General features: G+C 35.8%; 1 protein-coding gene across 4 annotated transcripts in view; it reads left to right on the top strand.

The window, feature by feature from the left end:
* The first annotated feature begins 1,721 nt into the window (after positions 1-1,721).
* The window catches only part of ARHGAP29 (Rho GTPase activating protein 29), a 54,272-nt gene continuing 40,985 nt past the window's right edge, over positions 1,722-15,008 (top strand). For 3 of the 4 annotated variants that reach the window (XM_058175967.1, XM_058175966.1, XM_058175964.1), the window contains exons 1-2: positions 1,722-1,952; positions 4,509-4,847. In XM_058175967.1, coding sequence (XP_058031950.1) covers positions 4,589-4,847 — 259 coding nt within the window. In that variant the 5' untranslated portion in view covers positions 1,722-1,952; positions 4,509-4,588. Of the gene's footprint in view, positions 1,953-2,074; positions 2,186-4,508; positions 4,848-15,008 lie in introns of those variants that run through there. The other variant, XM_058175965.1, reaches the window with a different exon arrangement.

The following is a 15,008-nucleotide window of genomic DNA, read 5'->3' as shown; positions in this document are numbered from 1 at the left end:
TCCTGCTCTTTATTCTGATTTGTCAGCACAGCTACTTCTGAACACAAATTTAGTATTCTTCTGAAGGTAGGGTACATGCTGAAGCAGAATTTTATTTTAATAAAAGCTTCAGATGTTGTAGAGACCTCTATGATGTTTGACAGTAATGATAGCAATAGCACTTAGACTTATACATTGCTTTACAGCACTCTCTAAGCAGTTTACAGAGGCAGCATATCGCCCCCAACAATCTAGGTCCTCATTTTACAGACCTCGGAAGGATAGAAGGCTGAGTTAACCTTGAGCTGATGAGAATCGAATTGCTGGCAGTCAGCAGAATTAGCCTGCAATATTGCATTCAAACTGCTGGCAGAACCAAGCTCTCTTTCCTGATTTAAATCAACCTTCTGTGCAGCCCATTTGTACTGTTTGAAGACAGTCCTAATCCCGATTTTTAAGTAGATTAAACAGATAAATCTTAGTGCTAAGCCTGTGCGTAAAAAATCAAAAGTAGCATTCTTTCAAAAGAGCATTATATTTGTGTTTACAATGACCCCTTGGAAAACAGCCTGAAAAGACTTTGCAAAGGGAGACTCTTTTATGGAAAGCCAGATGGATGTCCCATCTTTGGTGCAAAATAGCCATGGACGAATTAAGGAGAAGCAGCATGTTCATAAAAGTTCAAAGTGATAAATAGGAACTGGGGCAGATTCCAATCTCTGACCAAGTCAGCAACCACATGGTCAGTGAAGCATGTCAGATTGCACCCAAGGGTGACATTGTGACAGGGAAAGAAAGAAAAAACGACTCAGGATGACTTTAAGCTGCTTCAGAGACCCGGCAGGGGATTAGTCAAAGCCAATGTCATGAGGCCATGGAAGACAAAACGTTATTAAGGGACATTTGTTCTCTAGTTAGGGGAGATGAAGGATGAACGTGTGGAGCTTGAATGCCTTAATTAGTTTGAAATTAGTTTCAAAATTTCTGATCTGCCACAAAGAAATCAGCCACACACTAAAACGCAGGATTAGAGTTCTAGAAAGATGTTCGGGGCCCTTCTTCTGCACAGCTGACCCTATTTCCAGAATAATTCTGGATTTTTGCAGAGCTGACCCTAATATCCAGAATATTTCTGGATTTTGGGGAACCGTGGGGAGATTGAACACGCTAGCTGGTCTGCAGCGGAGATGCGTTGGACATTCTCCAAATACTAAATAAATGGCTATATATAACACGATATTTTAATTTCCAAACGTGGGGAAGTGGGGGGGGGAGGAGGAGGAAGAGATGAAGTCTGAAGATCGTAAGCAAAAGTTAACATTAACGTGTTTTGTTTTTTTATTAAAAAAAAGTTCATGCACCACGAAATGACCAGGGTGGTTTTGCATCAGCCGCACCACCGAAACGTGCTCTCGCCGCCCATGAGTTTGCATTACTCCCCGCGACCCGCTGTGTTTTCTTTAATTATAACGCGGCAGCCTCTTTTATCGGCCCGCGAACTGACAAGGTTCCTGACAACCGTGCGAACCAAGGAACGGAAACGCCGCCGCTACTCTGAGATCCGCCAAGCGAGCCTCTCTCGAAATCTTGCCCGAAAACTGAACAGCGTCTGACGTCTCCGCCCCTCCTCGTACCTGCTGCCTCTTTTGCAGAAAGCCACGCCCCGGGGGTGAAAGTACCCAATGGGAGACGTCGCTTTGAGAGGGAGGGGGGGTGCAGCGTGCAGGGCGGGACTGGAGAGCGAGCGAGCGAGCGAGAGAGATTGGGGAGGGTTGGTGGTGGCGGCGTTAGCCAGTCCGGCAAGGGCGTCGGGTGAAGGGAGGGTTGAGGAAAAGGCTGAGTTCGATGGACGGAGGGGATGCAGCGGCTCCTGACGCTGCTTGCCTTGCCCGCAGTTCCGAAGGCGACGAGCCCGCTCCTTCCGAGCCGGCTATAGCCTCGTTCTCCACGCCACGCCTCAGCCGGTCTGTCGGGTAAGAAGAAGCGAGTGGGCGCGTGGCTGGGGGGGCGGCTTCGCGAACGTCTTGCTGTCAACCCCGCGCGCGCCCCCCTCTCCCTCCCCTCCCCTCCGTTCTCTTCCACGGCGCGCAGTAACTGCAGCGCAGACGGGAGAGAAAAGCCTGACGGAGGGGCGGCTGGGCTACCTTCTGGCCTCGCGAGTCGGCCGTCCGTCGCTTCTCGGCTCGGCGGCCGGTTTTGGAAAAAGGTTCCGTCGCTGGGTTTCGGGACTTTGTTGTTTTTTTAAAACAAAAAAAAAACACCTTCCCCTTTTCTCCCTAGTTGGGGGCGTTTTCCCAGTTCCCTGTTTTTTCCGCCCCTGCCTGTTGAGTTTTACCTGATAAGTTTTTTGCGCTTCCCCTCGACCTCCCCTCCCCTCCCTCCCTCCCTTTCCCCTTCCCCCCACCCTTCCCTCCCCTGTCTTGTTTGTAGCCCCAGCGTCCCCTTTCGGTTGTATTTAAATCCAGAGCTTGAAACCTCAGTGGGAGGAGAGGAAACGTGCGATTTGGCAGCTGACTGCACTTGCACGGGGCTGGGTAAGGAGAGCCCTAGACGGCCTGCGGCGCCTGGGGGATGGGGGGGGGCAGGGGAAGAAGAAGCCAAGAAAAAAGGGGTGGGGTGGGGTGGAAAATGAATTTCGGAGGGCGAGCGTGTGTGTGTGTGTGTGTGTCTGCGCGCGCCCGTCCGCCCCGCGAGGAATGCCAGCTATTTCTTTGAAGGGGCGGGTGTGTAGCCAAGGCGCCTCCTTCCCTCGCTGAAACCCGGGAGGGTTTTTACTCTTCGCTCCCTGCGTGTGTATTTGTCAACAATTATAACTCTTCGGTCGGGTCCCCTTGCCTTGCCTCTCCCTCGTGCCCTTCGTTTGATTAAAAAAAGGCCCGCTGTCCGATTCTCCCCTCCCTTGCAAACCCTACCGGGTAGGTTCGTTGGTCTTAAGAAACCTTGGTGCCTTCTGAAATCTTGCCTCCACTTCTGCTTTTCTCCAAAGTCACCGTGATTACGAGAACTGGGAAGTGAGCTTGTGGGTATGGCCGAGAGCCCCATCGGGAGGAACGCTAATTCTAAGGGAACATAACAAGATAAATGGGTCCCATAAACTGATAAGACCTTATTACTTTGGAAGGGATGAGGCTTCCCCCTCCCCGTAGGGGCGGTAGTTGTGTTTCTGGATGATGAAATATAAGAGGGATTTTCCCCCCTCCCTCCCAAAACATACAGATCAGTCAGTGCCTTAGGGCCTTAACAAGCTAAGGAAAGGATTTATACTTAAAAACAAAACAAAACATATATTGTATTTTATGGTACTTGCTGTCCTTGCTTGGATAATTGTAGAAAAAGGTTAATATTGTGTAATGTAGGCATGAGCTGGACAGGAGAGTCTAAAGCGTGTTTGTGTATCTTAAAAAGTTGTCTTTTATAATGTGGGTTGAGAGCAAGTTTCAATTAACACGTATGAGAGGAAGCATTTTACATATTTTAAAATGAACCTGATTCTAAATAGGACCTGCATATTTAGGATACAAAGCCACAAGAGCTGTTTGTGTTTAGCAAGTTTTGCTTGTCTCGCTACTAGTCATTATGTTTTAAAAGAGGGAAATAGTTTAGTGGAAGGATAAGATTGCAGAATATTATTCTGGCTTTGAAAACACACATAGGAAGTTAAGAGTTTTTGCACAATATAGTTTAAAGACAGCTCCTATCTTTATCTTTCCATAAAGTTCAGTGCATCAGGATATGATGTTGACATGGCTTTTTTTTTCATATATTAGGATATGATATTGTGTATGCCTAAGATTAAAGAAGTGTAAAAGGTTCAGAGAATTTTTCTTTTTTCAGAGAATGCAAATATACATGTTCAAGTATTTGAAATTTCTATTTAAGCCTTTCTCTATATTATATATCCCCTAAATATTTTAACTGAATTGTAATTTAAAATACTACCTTCTTCATAAAATTGAGAGAGTGGCATATTGAATCATTATACTTACATTTAATTTGTTATTTACTTTTTATAATCTAAACTGAATGGCTTAAAATAAGATTTGTAAATAGCTATATAGTAAAAACAATATATATATGTTATTATAATGTGTCTTAAATTCTATTTATAAGCTTGAAGGTGTTCATAGGAGTGAATTGAATTGAATCACATTGGAAATGGAAGAAATCATGGTTTAAATATTTATTATTTTTTCTTTCATGAAATCTACAATGTTAGGTTTTTGCAGGTGCTTCAAGTTACCACTTGAATGAGAATTTCTTAAACTTTGAGATATGCTTTTTAATATTTCTAATTTTAGAAATATTTACACTTAGATGTGGAAACAACTTTAAAATGACTTTATAAAAGTGTAAGTTGGATACCAACAATTTTGTCAAAATTTTAAATGGCACCATTCGTCTTGAACTGAAAAATATTTTCCAATATTGGAAAAAGTTTACCAATAATGCAGCCTTTGAATAATGTTCAAAATCATTTTTTTTTTATTTTTATAGCTGGCTTAAGTTTGTTTTTGTTTTTGTTTTCTCAGATCTCTGTTGCTTGGCAGATGGACCCTAAGTACCACTGAATGTTAGCTCTGGAAATTTCAAAAGCTCTGCAATAGCTGGGATGTTGCGACAGAACGGTGACAGCAACAAGCGTGGTTTAGGATTAACTAAACTGTCTACCTCCAATTTCTTCCCCATCTCTAACACAGGAAACTGGGGGATGGGGCGCAATATCAAAAGTAGTTCTCTGAGCAGCATTAGCTCAAACTTTGATGGCTATGACAGCATGATTGTGGATCCAGATTATATCATGCAGCTGGTGAACGATGTCAGAAAATTTGCAGATGTTCTACTGAATTTGAGAGAAGCCATTACTTCAGGTACGTCAGATGCTTCTTGGTAACTTCTCATTTTATATGTGTACTTGTAGCAAAGTATTTAGTAAAATATAACTCTAGGAATGTTAAGGTGGAACAGTGGTAAACTTCTCTTGGGTATGTTTGTAATTTACAGGAAATTGTGGCTTTTACTTTGCTAACTTCCTGTGTGAAACATTGCATAGGAACTGAAAGTCAGCAATGAAGGTTTTGATTTAAATGGATTTCTCATTGCTTCTTTAGCTTAGTAATACTTTCAAGTATGAATGGCTTTCCCTTATTGTCACAGCTTTGACATTTTGCTTGAACTTTTTTTCTTAAAATTTCTTTTCAAAATTTGATAAGACATTTTTGCCACTTACTGCCAGCATATGGAAACAGCAAATGTCTTTTAACTGTGTTTTCTTCTTAGAGGGAAGTAGCTTATTATTTTGTTATGCAGAAAGGAAGTATTTCACACAGTTTGGGCATAAGGCTAAGCTGTATTTTAATCGCACTTACAGATTGGATTATTAGGAAGATTTCTTTTTTAATTTTGAACAATATAAAATATTTATCGCCTGTTATTTCTATTCTATTTAATCTTCTTATGTATGTTGTAATAACTTACGTGTTAATGTATCTATGGGTTCTGAGATAAAACAGTAGTTTTCCTGTCAAATGAGTCAAGAAAGCTGGTTAGTTAAATGTACTCTTTATATGAAAAGATAAAAACAGGATATTGAGGAATAAATCTCTGTCTCTGTCATAGGTGAGGCTTTCAGATTGAAATACCTTATATTCTTTGCAAAGTAATTAATGAATATTTTAAACTGAGCAGTGTATGTATTTCCTAAGAATATAACCACTTTGTGCAGCATGACCTAACAGAGCTGTTGTGGGAAAAATAGTGGCAATTAGTATGTTTGCTGCCTTGTATTATATAAAAAGGTCAGATAAAAATATAATAGATCTTCTGTAGTTTTGAAATAACTATCAGTGACCTTAGGTTTCTTTTGAGCTGTTAACAATTAAATTGACTTTATTGATACAATTGTCAATAGACAAAACAAATACAATCTCAAAATACATTTGCACATTAAGTTACAACCAATAGCTTTTAAACCTCAGTGAACCTCATGAATTCAAATAACAAAGCAAATAAAATCCACATTATGGCTTCAAATGATGTGATTCATATCACAGCATTTGATATCAATTCCATACTATAGTTCTTGCCTGTTACTCTAGATTAGATGAACATTGATGATTGTATTTTTAAATTAAAATTTTAATTTGTACACCTTAAGCAACTTGATGGCACTATCCTTAAAAATATTGTAGATTGTATATTAGTGAAATAATTAATTGTTTCACTAAATACAGAAGAACTACTACCAAAAGTTCTAATAAGTTTTGACTATACCTTCAGAGACTATATTACTTTTTGGAGAGCTTGTAACCAATAGGCACCTCGCAATTTGGGAAGATGTTGTATTTCAGAGAAAAAGTCTTCATGCTGAGGTGAGAATCATAAATATGAATTTTCCCTAGAGAAAATTAGAGCCTTTGGGCAAATCTGAATATTGCATAAATATTATGCAAGATTTCTGGGTATTACGTTCCATGAATGTTTGGATTTTGAATGGTTTTAATTATGATCCTATATACTCAGATCAATAAAAATCCTTCTAAAAGATACATTAGTACCAAAGGGATTATCTTCTGAGTCTACTAATGGCAAAAAGTCAATAATATAATGATACATGAAATAATTTGAATGCGGTTTTGTACTAATACTGATATAGTAAGATGAGTTTGAATTGCAATTAGCGACTTCTCCTTCATACTATGTAGCTGCAAAAATTAATTCGAATTATTTAGTTTGAATACCATTAAATATAACAAAAATGCTTGTTTGAAATCTTGATTTTTTTGGTAGGCTTATTTCAGATAAACTGCAATAAATATTAAGCATAATTTGGTGAGATGGATACTATGAGAAGTTATGATTAAGCAAAAACAGAAGCAAACATTTTTGAGCATATTATGAACCGCAGTGGCACAGTGGTTAGAGTGCAGTACTGCAGATTACTTCTGCTGACTGCCAGCTGAGTGCAATTTGGCAGTTCAAATCTCACCAGGCTCAAGGTGACTCAGCCTTTTATCCTTCTGAGGTGGATAAAATGTTGGGGGCAATATGCTGACTCTGTAAACCGCTTAGAGAAGGCTGTAAAGCGCTATATAAGTCTAAGTGCTATTGCTATTACAGTGAATAAGAAAATGGAATGGTGCAAAGATAAAGAAAAATGCCAACAAATTGTTTTGTAATTTAATATAGATTTCTCCAATGGGATCCCTCTGAATACTTTAGGATACAGCAACCATTGTTGTCACCATTACAAATTTACTAGACTTCTAATAACAGTCTCTTCCTAATTTGTAAATTTTGTTTGTGGTTGGATATAATTTTTTAACCTTATTCTGCAGTGCCATTTAAAAAAATTTAAATGCAAAAAAATTCCCTAAAGCTATGCATTTTGAACTGAGAATTGCATTGTCAAATCCACTATTAATGGAAGTGTAGGAAAAACTACTTTGGTAGATTTGCCTATTTTGTGCTTACATTCAAATATATATGATGATACCCTGTTTTCCCCAAAATAAGACAGCCCCTGATAATAAGCCCAGTCGGGCTTTTGAGCGCATGGCAATAAGACCAAGCTCTTATTTCAGGGTTCAAAAAAATATAAGACAGGGTCTTATTTTCGGGAAAACATAGTACTAACATTCTTATGTATATGATTTTGGTAACATTGTTTTGTTTGATGATGGCTGCCTATACTGTAAAAATATGAAGACATTTAATGGACCACTGAGTGCTATTTTAATCACTAAAAAAATAACCAACACGATAGTATTGAAATTAGAATTTACTATATAATAGAAACAATTGCTTTTATAAAACAAATAAAAGAATGGTCAATTTGTGAGAGTGTTTTTGGTGTGTTCATGAATAGCGATATTTTTTCAGGCTTGAAAAAGTAATTTTGAATTTGTGTTTCCAGTTTTTTTATCAGGGAATTCAAATCACTTCTACATTTTGATGGTTTTATAAGGTATATTTAACATGGAATATATGATTTTATCTGAGACCAATTAGAAAAATTATTAAGTAAACTAAGAATTCAACATTGCTTTCTTTTGTCCAAGTGGATTCTTTGGCTGGTGCTTATCAGTGGTGCACCTATTACCTGTTAGGATCTTGATTGAATTGATCACATTTGATATAGGTGGAAAAAACAATGTTACAATGTCTTTAACTATTCAGTTTGAAATTAAAAAAACATTTTAGTGAAACTAAATAAAATATTAGTATGCTTTTAATCTATATATATAATAGCCAAATACCACTCATTAATCATGAAATCTCTAGAACAATAAAGCCTACAAACTTGAAATTTGACATGTATGTTCCTCTTGGATTCTAGGTGTTCGTTAAGAAAGGATTTTTTGAAATGACCATCAGATCATTAGTATTTCATATACAGTATTATATTTACATGCTCGGATGCTAAGGAGTTAAGATGTTCTACTCCACCTCCCCACCTGAAAGGAACTCTGTCCCAACTGCCAGTTGCCAGCTGGGTGTCCAGCTAGTTTTAATATATGGAACAAGTTAAAAATCTTATACTGTATAAGCCATTCAGATTGCCTCAAAGCACGAGATGGGTGGCACATACATTTAATAAAAAACAAGTGATTTCTTGATATAGCGTATTACTATTGAACATAAAACAAATTAATCAAATGAATGTATATGATAACTAGCATATTTTTCCTAGTATTGTCTTTATGTTTACCTATATTAACATACTCTGCTAAAAAAGAAAAACACTGATAAATGATACTAGATTTTTAATTTGATTCAATATTACCATAACAAATTTTCATAACACTAATAGATTTTGTTGGAGATGAGCTTAGTTGGATTTGCATCCCTCCATTCATTTGTTCTATAGACTGGAGGCTAAAATACAGCAGTCGGACATCTCTTGGAGAGATTATCACGATGTGCTACCTTCTTCAGGAAACTAGCAGGGTTCTTAGTCTGCTGAATGGTAGACATACAGTAAATGCAACAGTTAGTGGCAGTTGCTGAGATGGCATCTTGAATTCTATTCTATAGCCTGTGGTTTGTCCACAGTAAAAGTAAAGTAAGTAAAGAAAAAGTTTTTATTTCTATTTTTATTTTATTTATTTCTAAGTAAATAAAAAGTTTTCCGACCTCTGGGAGCTATCAGATACATTATTGTGAAATGAGCATTATGTAAGATCACACATGGCACTCAATTTTAAAAATATGCATGGGGGTGCTGAGAAAAATATCAGTGCCAAAATAGTCTTTTATGCCAAGATAAAGAAAGGTGCATTTCCCAAAACGCATTAAAATAACAAAAGGCACATACATACATAGCATATGCAGACAATCTTTGCACACAATAATCCCTCAAATATTGCTTTATAGCATGCCAAATTTAAAGTCAGGTGAAGCAGGGAATTTATTGGCTGCCAAGAGACTTACCTATTAGCAATAATCTACATGTGAATCCAGAATGTTTTCTACAATTGATTTTAACTGTCAGAAAATCTAAGACTAAGAAAATCTCAGTGTATCAACTTTTCTGTGTATGTAATTCTGATTAGAGTGAATAAACGGCAAAGGAGTACCTATTTCAAAATGACCTCGATCTATATCTTGTTGTGGGATTCTGATACTATAGTTTGAAATTTTGAAATGTGATAATAAAATACTGCTGGCTACCCAAGATAATATTTGTCTCCTAACCCAGCAAATCTTTTTGATTTCTCTGTTGGGGATTATCTATGCTATTAAATTATTGCACGATTAGATTAAAAAAAATCACTTTGTATAATCCACCTTCAGATATTTAAACAACTATAACACTGTCTTATCACAAAATTGTATAAAAAAATTGTGCAGTATTGCAGTGGGTCAGTAAATGTATATGAAAACAAAATCCTGTAAATTAAATGCAGTGTATATTTAATTTAGATAATAATCTGTACTTCTTTGTGAAGGCTATCCAACTGATTTAAAATTATGACCATTTCCCCTCCCCACCACATATTTTGCATTCCTTCAGAACAAATGTTCACTTGTTGCTATAGTGTCAAAGATCAACAGTTGGTTAGGGGTATGTTTCTTGAGTAAATTCATAGAATGTTCAAATCAAATTCCGTGAAGGAAGTTCAATTTTTCCTGAATTTAAAATAACTTGTTGATCAGAAAAATACATATTTGAAATCAAACTTAACTGTTTCTGATTTTACAATGGACCAAATGATGATGGTGATGCTATTGGTTTTCCCCTTCTCCTACGAATGAAGTAGCATTGAACATCATCTATATTACAATTCCAAAGAATGTCAATAACGTTGCTTTTTTGAGCAAAACATTATATGCAGAACACTCCAAATATTGTTGATTCTTCTCTCCCCACCACCCCTGGATACCTATGGGACTTGCAATTTCTGTAAAATACAGCATAATCTGAAATATCTGTCACTCAAGATGGCCAGCTGCACCCTTGAAATTAGTTTCCTGCAAAAAAAAACAAAAAACACAGTGATATGATTTGCCATTTTTAGGCAGGAAAGGAATAAATAAATAGTAAGTTTAAATATATTTAATAAAGTTGGGGAAAATACCCAATTGTAAAAATATTAATCTCTGTTCTGCCTCTTTGCGTGAAACAATTTGTCTACTGTATGAGAAGAAGAAAACAACCTGTACAAAGGGTGATTCTGTAGCCTGCAAAAATTGATTTTTCTATTCTAAATGGTGTCCTTAGAGATAACTAAGATAAACCATAGTACTGAAGTATATTTTATGCTGTTTCATTGGGATAAATAATAAAAACTATATACATTATACAAACTTCTGTTTGGAAAATAAGACACTGCAAACTTGATACTCCCTAAGCATGATGAATTGACTTCAGTACATAGGCCTATCTTAGATATAATTAAAATCTGAGCATTTTTTTAACCTAACAATGATCAAGCAGTTAATTTCCTGAAAAAATATAATAATATTTGTTGCCCCAAAATAAGTAAATGAGTGGGAGATAATTTTATATATGTAATTTGAAAGGCAGAATACATCTGCCCTGACCTTTGGATAGAAAGAACAATTTCTAAGTAGGAAAGTGGGAAGGATGATAGAATATTCTACATGCTATTGACTTTTGTTCAGTGGAATTGAAATAATGTTTTAAACAACTTTTAAAATACTTTTAAAATTTGAAGTTGAGATTAGAATGAAATAATATTTTGTGATGTCGGCATTATTTGCAATAAATTGGGTTAGGGTTATGGCATCATAGCATCAATGATGCAGCTGCATGTTATGCACATAAGTCGCTTGATGCTGTTGTTTCATAGCTTCGTAAAGAAATTACCAGGAAAGAGATTCAGTGTATGGTGGATATGGATATCGGTGCTTAGTTATTTTTCTGTGTTTTGATTCTTTGCCACAAATAGTATTTTCCTAATAGCTGCCTCCCTCTGGAGCACATTTTACAAACTGTCATCTTTCAAAAGTCTTTCACTATTGGCCATGTTGGCTGGGCCTACTAGAACATATTCAGCAATTTATCTGTCTATCTGTCTTTATCTATCTACCGGTATCTATCTATCTGTCTATCAAATATGGAAATCACCCATCTCACTCACAGAGCAATTCTGGGTGACATACAATTAAAACATAAAATTGAAATTGTGTGAGGTAGATACAGCCTTCCAAATGATTATTATGTGTCTTCACCTTTAGAAAGTGAATAGGACTTTTGAGACTTTGGAAATACTGTAATTGACTGTCATGGAGTTCCTTCAAAATAGATATAATATTAGAACGAGCCTAATGCTATGTGGTAGCATTTCTCAGAGAGTAGTCTGTGGACCCCCTGGGGGTTCCTGAGATCTTTTCAAGGGCTCCCTGAGGTCAAAACTATTTCCAAAATAATATTAAGATGTTGTTTGGCCTTTTCACTCTTATTTTCTTGGGTGTACAGTTTTCCAAAGATTACATGATATGTAAAGATGTCACAACTCTCACAGCTAATGTGTATTTTTGTATTCTTATGTTGCCTAGAATTTTCTGTAATGGTAGAAAATTTAGGTTAAAGATATATGTATTTTCAGAAATCAACTCAGTTTGTTCTCAGTATTCCTAGTGTATGCTTATTAGGTACTTTATATTTGCTATAATCTGTATAATTTCATTATCATCCAAAAAATGGTTGTTTTGTAACCCTGAGATTTTCCTTGCAACTATGCAGAAATACAGTAGTAAGTATATCTTGTTCTCTTACTTTGCAATAATATTTTTTAAATTTTATCTAATTTTTTAATAATTTAAGAACGTAGTATTCTATCAAAAATAGAATTATAATATATTTTCTTATATTTAGAATGGATCATTTACTTAAAAAACAAGGTTTTAAGATTCACTGTCTTGTAATGACAGTGTACTACAACTGCACTGTCTACACCTAAAATACTGAAAAAGTTGAAACTTGACATATCTCTGACTCATGGAAGGAAGAAATCTACTCCAAAGAAACTGGGTGAAGCTGTAAATAAGAAACTAGTATGATGAAACCTAAGACATCTTTCTCTCATATTTATAGCTGCTGTTAATTTACCTTATTATAACAAGCAAAAGAACATTTTGAATAGTCTTAAGATGCAGTTAAATTGCCATGTCACTGTGAGACCATTCAGAGTTTAAAGAAAAAGAAATCAAATATTTTAAAGACATGATAAGCTCTTTAAAAGCCAAAAATTTCAAATTAGAAATTAAAGCGCCAATTAACACTTCTCACAGAGTAAGTTATCATGTTGTATTGGCTAGAGAACCACACAAAATAGCTTGAAATCTTGTAGAGGTGACATTGCTGTTGGATGTCTGTTGGATGAAAAGAAATAATGAAAAAAAATATTCAAACTAACATAACTGATTTAAATCTAGTCTGCTTTACAAATGGAAGAACCTACAGCTGTGGTTGGACTTGCCATTTTGCTTGTATTTATCTGGCAACAGCACAAATTAATAATCAGAGAAGATCTTTCATATGAATGCTGCGACAAGTAAAATGGTGTGAATGTATTTCAAGACTTGAATAGCTTTTTGAATCCCATCGTTTATCCTGGAAAAACTAAAGGCAGTGGCCCCAAACTGTACTAGTAGTCATTGTATTTTTCATCACCATTCACTTGTGCAGGGGGAAAAAAGCCAATTTCATTTTAAAAAGGCCTTTATGAAGCAGTAAAAATTATTAATTTTATTAAATCTTGACCCTTGAGTATGTGTTTTCTATGTGGTGGAATGGAATATCAAGCGCTTGTACTGCACACCAAAGTACAATGCTTACTCTGAGAAAAAGCAAGTGTGTTTGCATTGTGAGTTGAATTCTTTTTTTTTTTTAATGAAGCATTTTTAATTGAAAGAACAACTGATAAACTGATTATTCAGACTTGGTATTTGGCAAACGTTTTCTCAAAAGAGGCCTGTCACTTAAAAGAAAACAATGGTATTTAAAATTTGAACTTTCAAGTGAAAATTAGAATTCACAAAAGCTTGCATCAGCCACTGTGAATTTGACAGCTCTCAACATTTTAAGACTTTTCTGATCATATCAGTGGTGGTATTAATGAATGTGATTTTTTTTTTTGGTATGATATAATGAAATGGGTCGACATTTGGAAGATCTACATAACTCAGTGAACCAGTGTTTTTCAGATGGCAAATGATGTTACAGAATTATGCATGGACAAAAGATCCGTTTAAAGCACATGATAAACCAATGGATTTTAATGCAACAGACTACAAAAAGTTCATTAATATGATTTCAGATTCCACATTACATCTAACCTTTAAGAAACTAACATTTGTCAACTTTTAGTATAATACCAGAGAACAATATTCAGTTACCTAAAAAATATCCACTTACCTGTTAAAATAATCTTTTTTTCAAACTACGTATCTCGGTAAGACCAGATTTTTTTCATATATTTCAACCAAAACAATATATCACCACAGATTGAATATAGAAGGTATGATAATCCAGTTGCCTTCTATTAAGCTAGACATTAAAGAAATTTGCAAAAATGTAAAACGCCAGTCTTCTCACAATTTTGGGTGAAAGGAAATAGTTACTTTAAATTAAAAATGACTTATGTTAACACACAATGAATTAATTATTAGCTCAAAGTAAACTCCTTTTTCAGCAAAAATGGCATAAATTGAGTCACTTGATTGCTGGATGCTGCGAACAGCTGTAAATGCAGGCTGATTGTCAACTGTCTGAAATGTGGACATTTGCCTGCAGGGGAGGGCAGCCATTGGAACTTTGGAATGGTGGTGTGACCCAACAACTTATAGGACATCTGTAAAGTCACTAAGAATTGAACTTGACACAGAAGTTTTCCTTATCAAATTAAAACTCAAATAATTAATATACTGTACATAATAGGAAAGGCTAAATCATCCCAGTATTTCATATTGTAAATTTCAGTCATGGGTTTTCAGACTTCAGAATGCTTCCACAGAACGTTTGGAAATGCAGCAACCTTTTGGAAATTCAGCAAATTTTCTAGAAGTGGAGAGTACAAACCCTAAATTGTAATCAAGAGATTAACGTGCGGAGCTGGCAGCAAAATGTTATTCAGTCTGACAGTCCAGCTTTCACAGCCATATGTTACAACAGGAAAAACCATATATTTCGTAAATTCATAATGCACATTTTTTGTGCTTTGATATTTTGTCAAGATTTGCTGCAACCTTTTTCCTAACGGGCAAGGATTTCTTTTCTTGGCTAATGTCACCAAAATTTTGAGTCTAGAAAGGTAGAGTTCAATGGTATCTCAAATTTGTATCTATTACTGGGCTGATAATAAATTTTACTTCCAAGAAGAGGTTCCTTAAGTCTTCTTCATTTCCAGGGATCAGAGCTTATTGAAATTTTCCCTAGCAACTTTAATATCAATTTGAAATAAAATTTTATTAATAACCACAATTCAACAGCACCAAAAATAGTAAAATGAAATTCTTTTTAGAAAAATTGAAGTCAGTTAAAAAAGAGAAGACATACTGGCTAT

This window comes from Ahaetulla prasina, chromosome 3 (genome assembly GCF_028640845.1).
Source record: "Ahaetulla prasina isolate Xishuangbanna chromosome 3, ASM2864084v1, whole genome shotgun sequence".
Lineage (NCBI taxonomy): Eukaryota > Metazoa > Chordata > Lepidosauria > Squamata > Colubridae > Ahaetulla > Ahaetulla prasina.
This window is presented reverse-complemented; position numbering and strand designations above follow the sequence as displayed.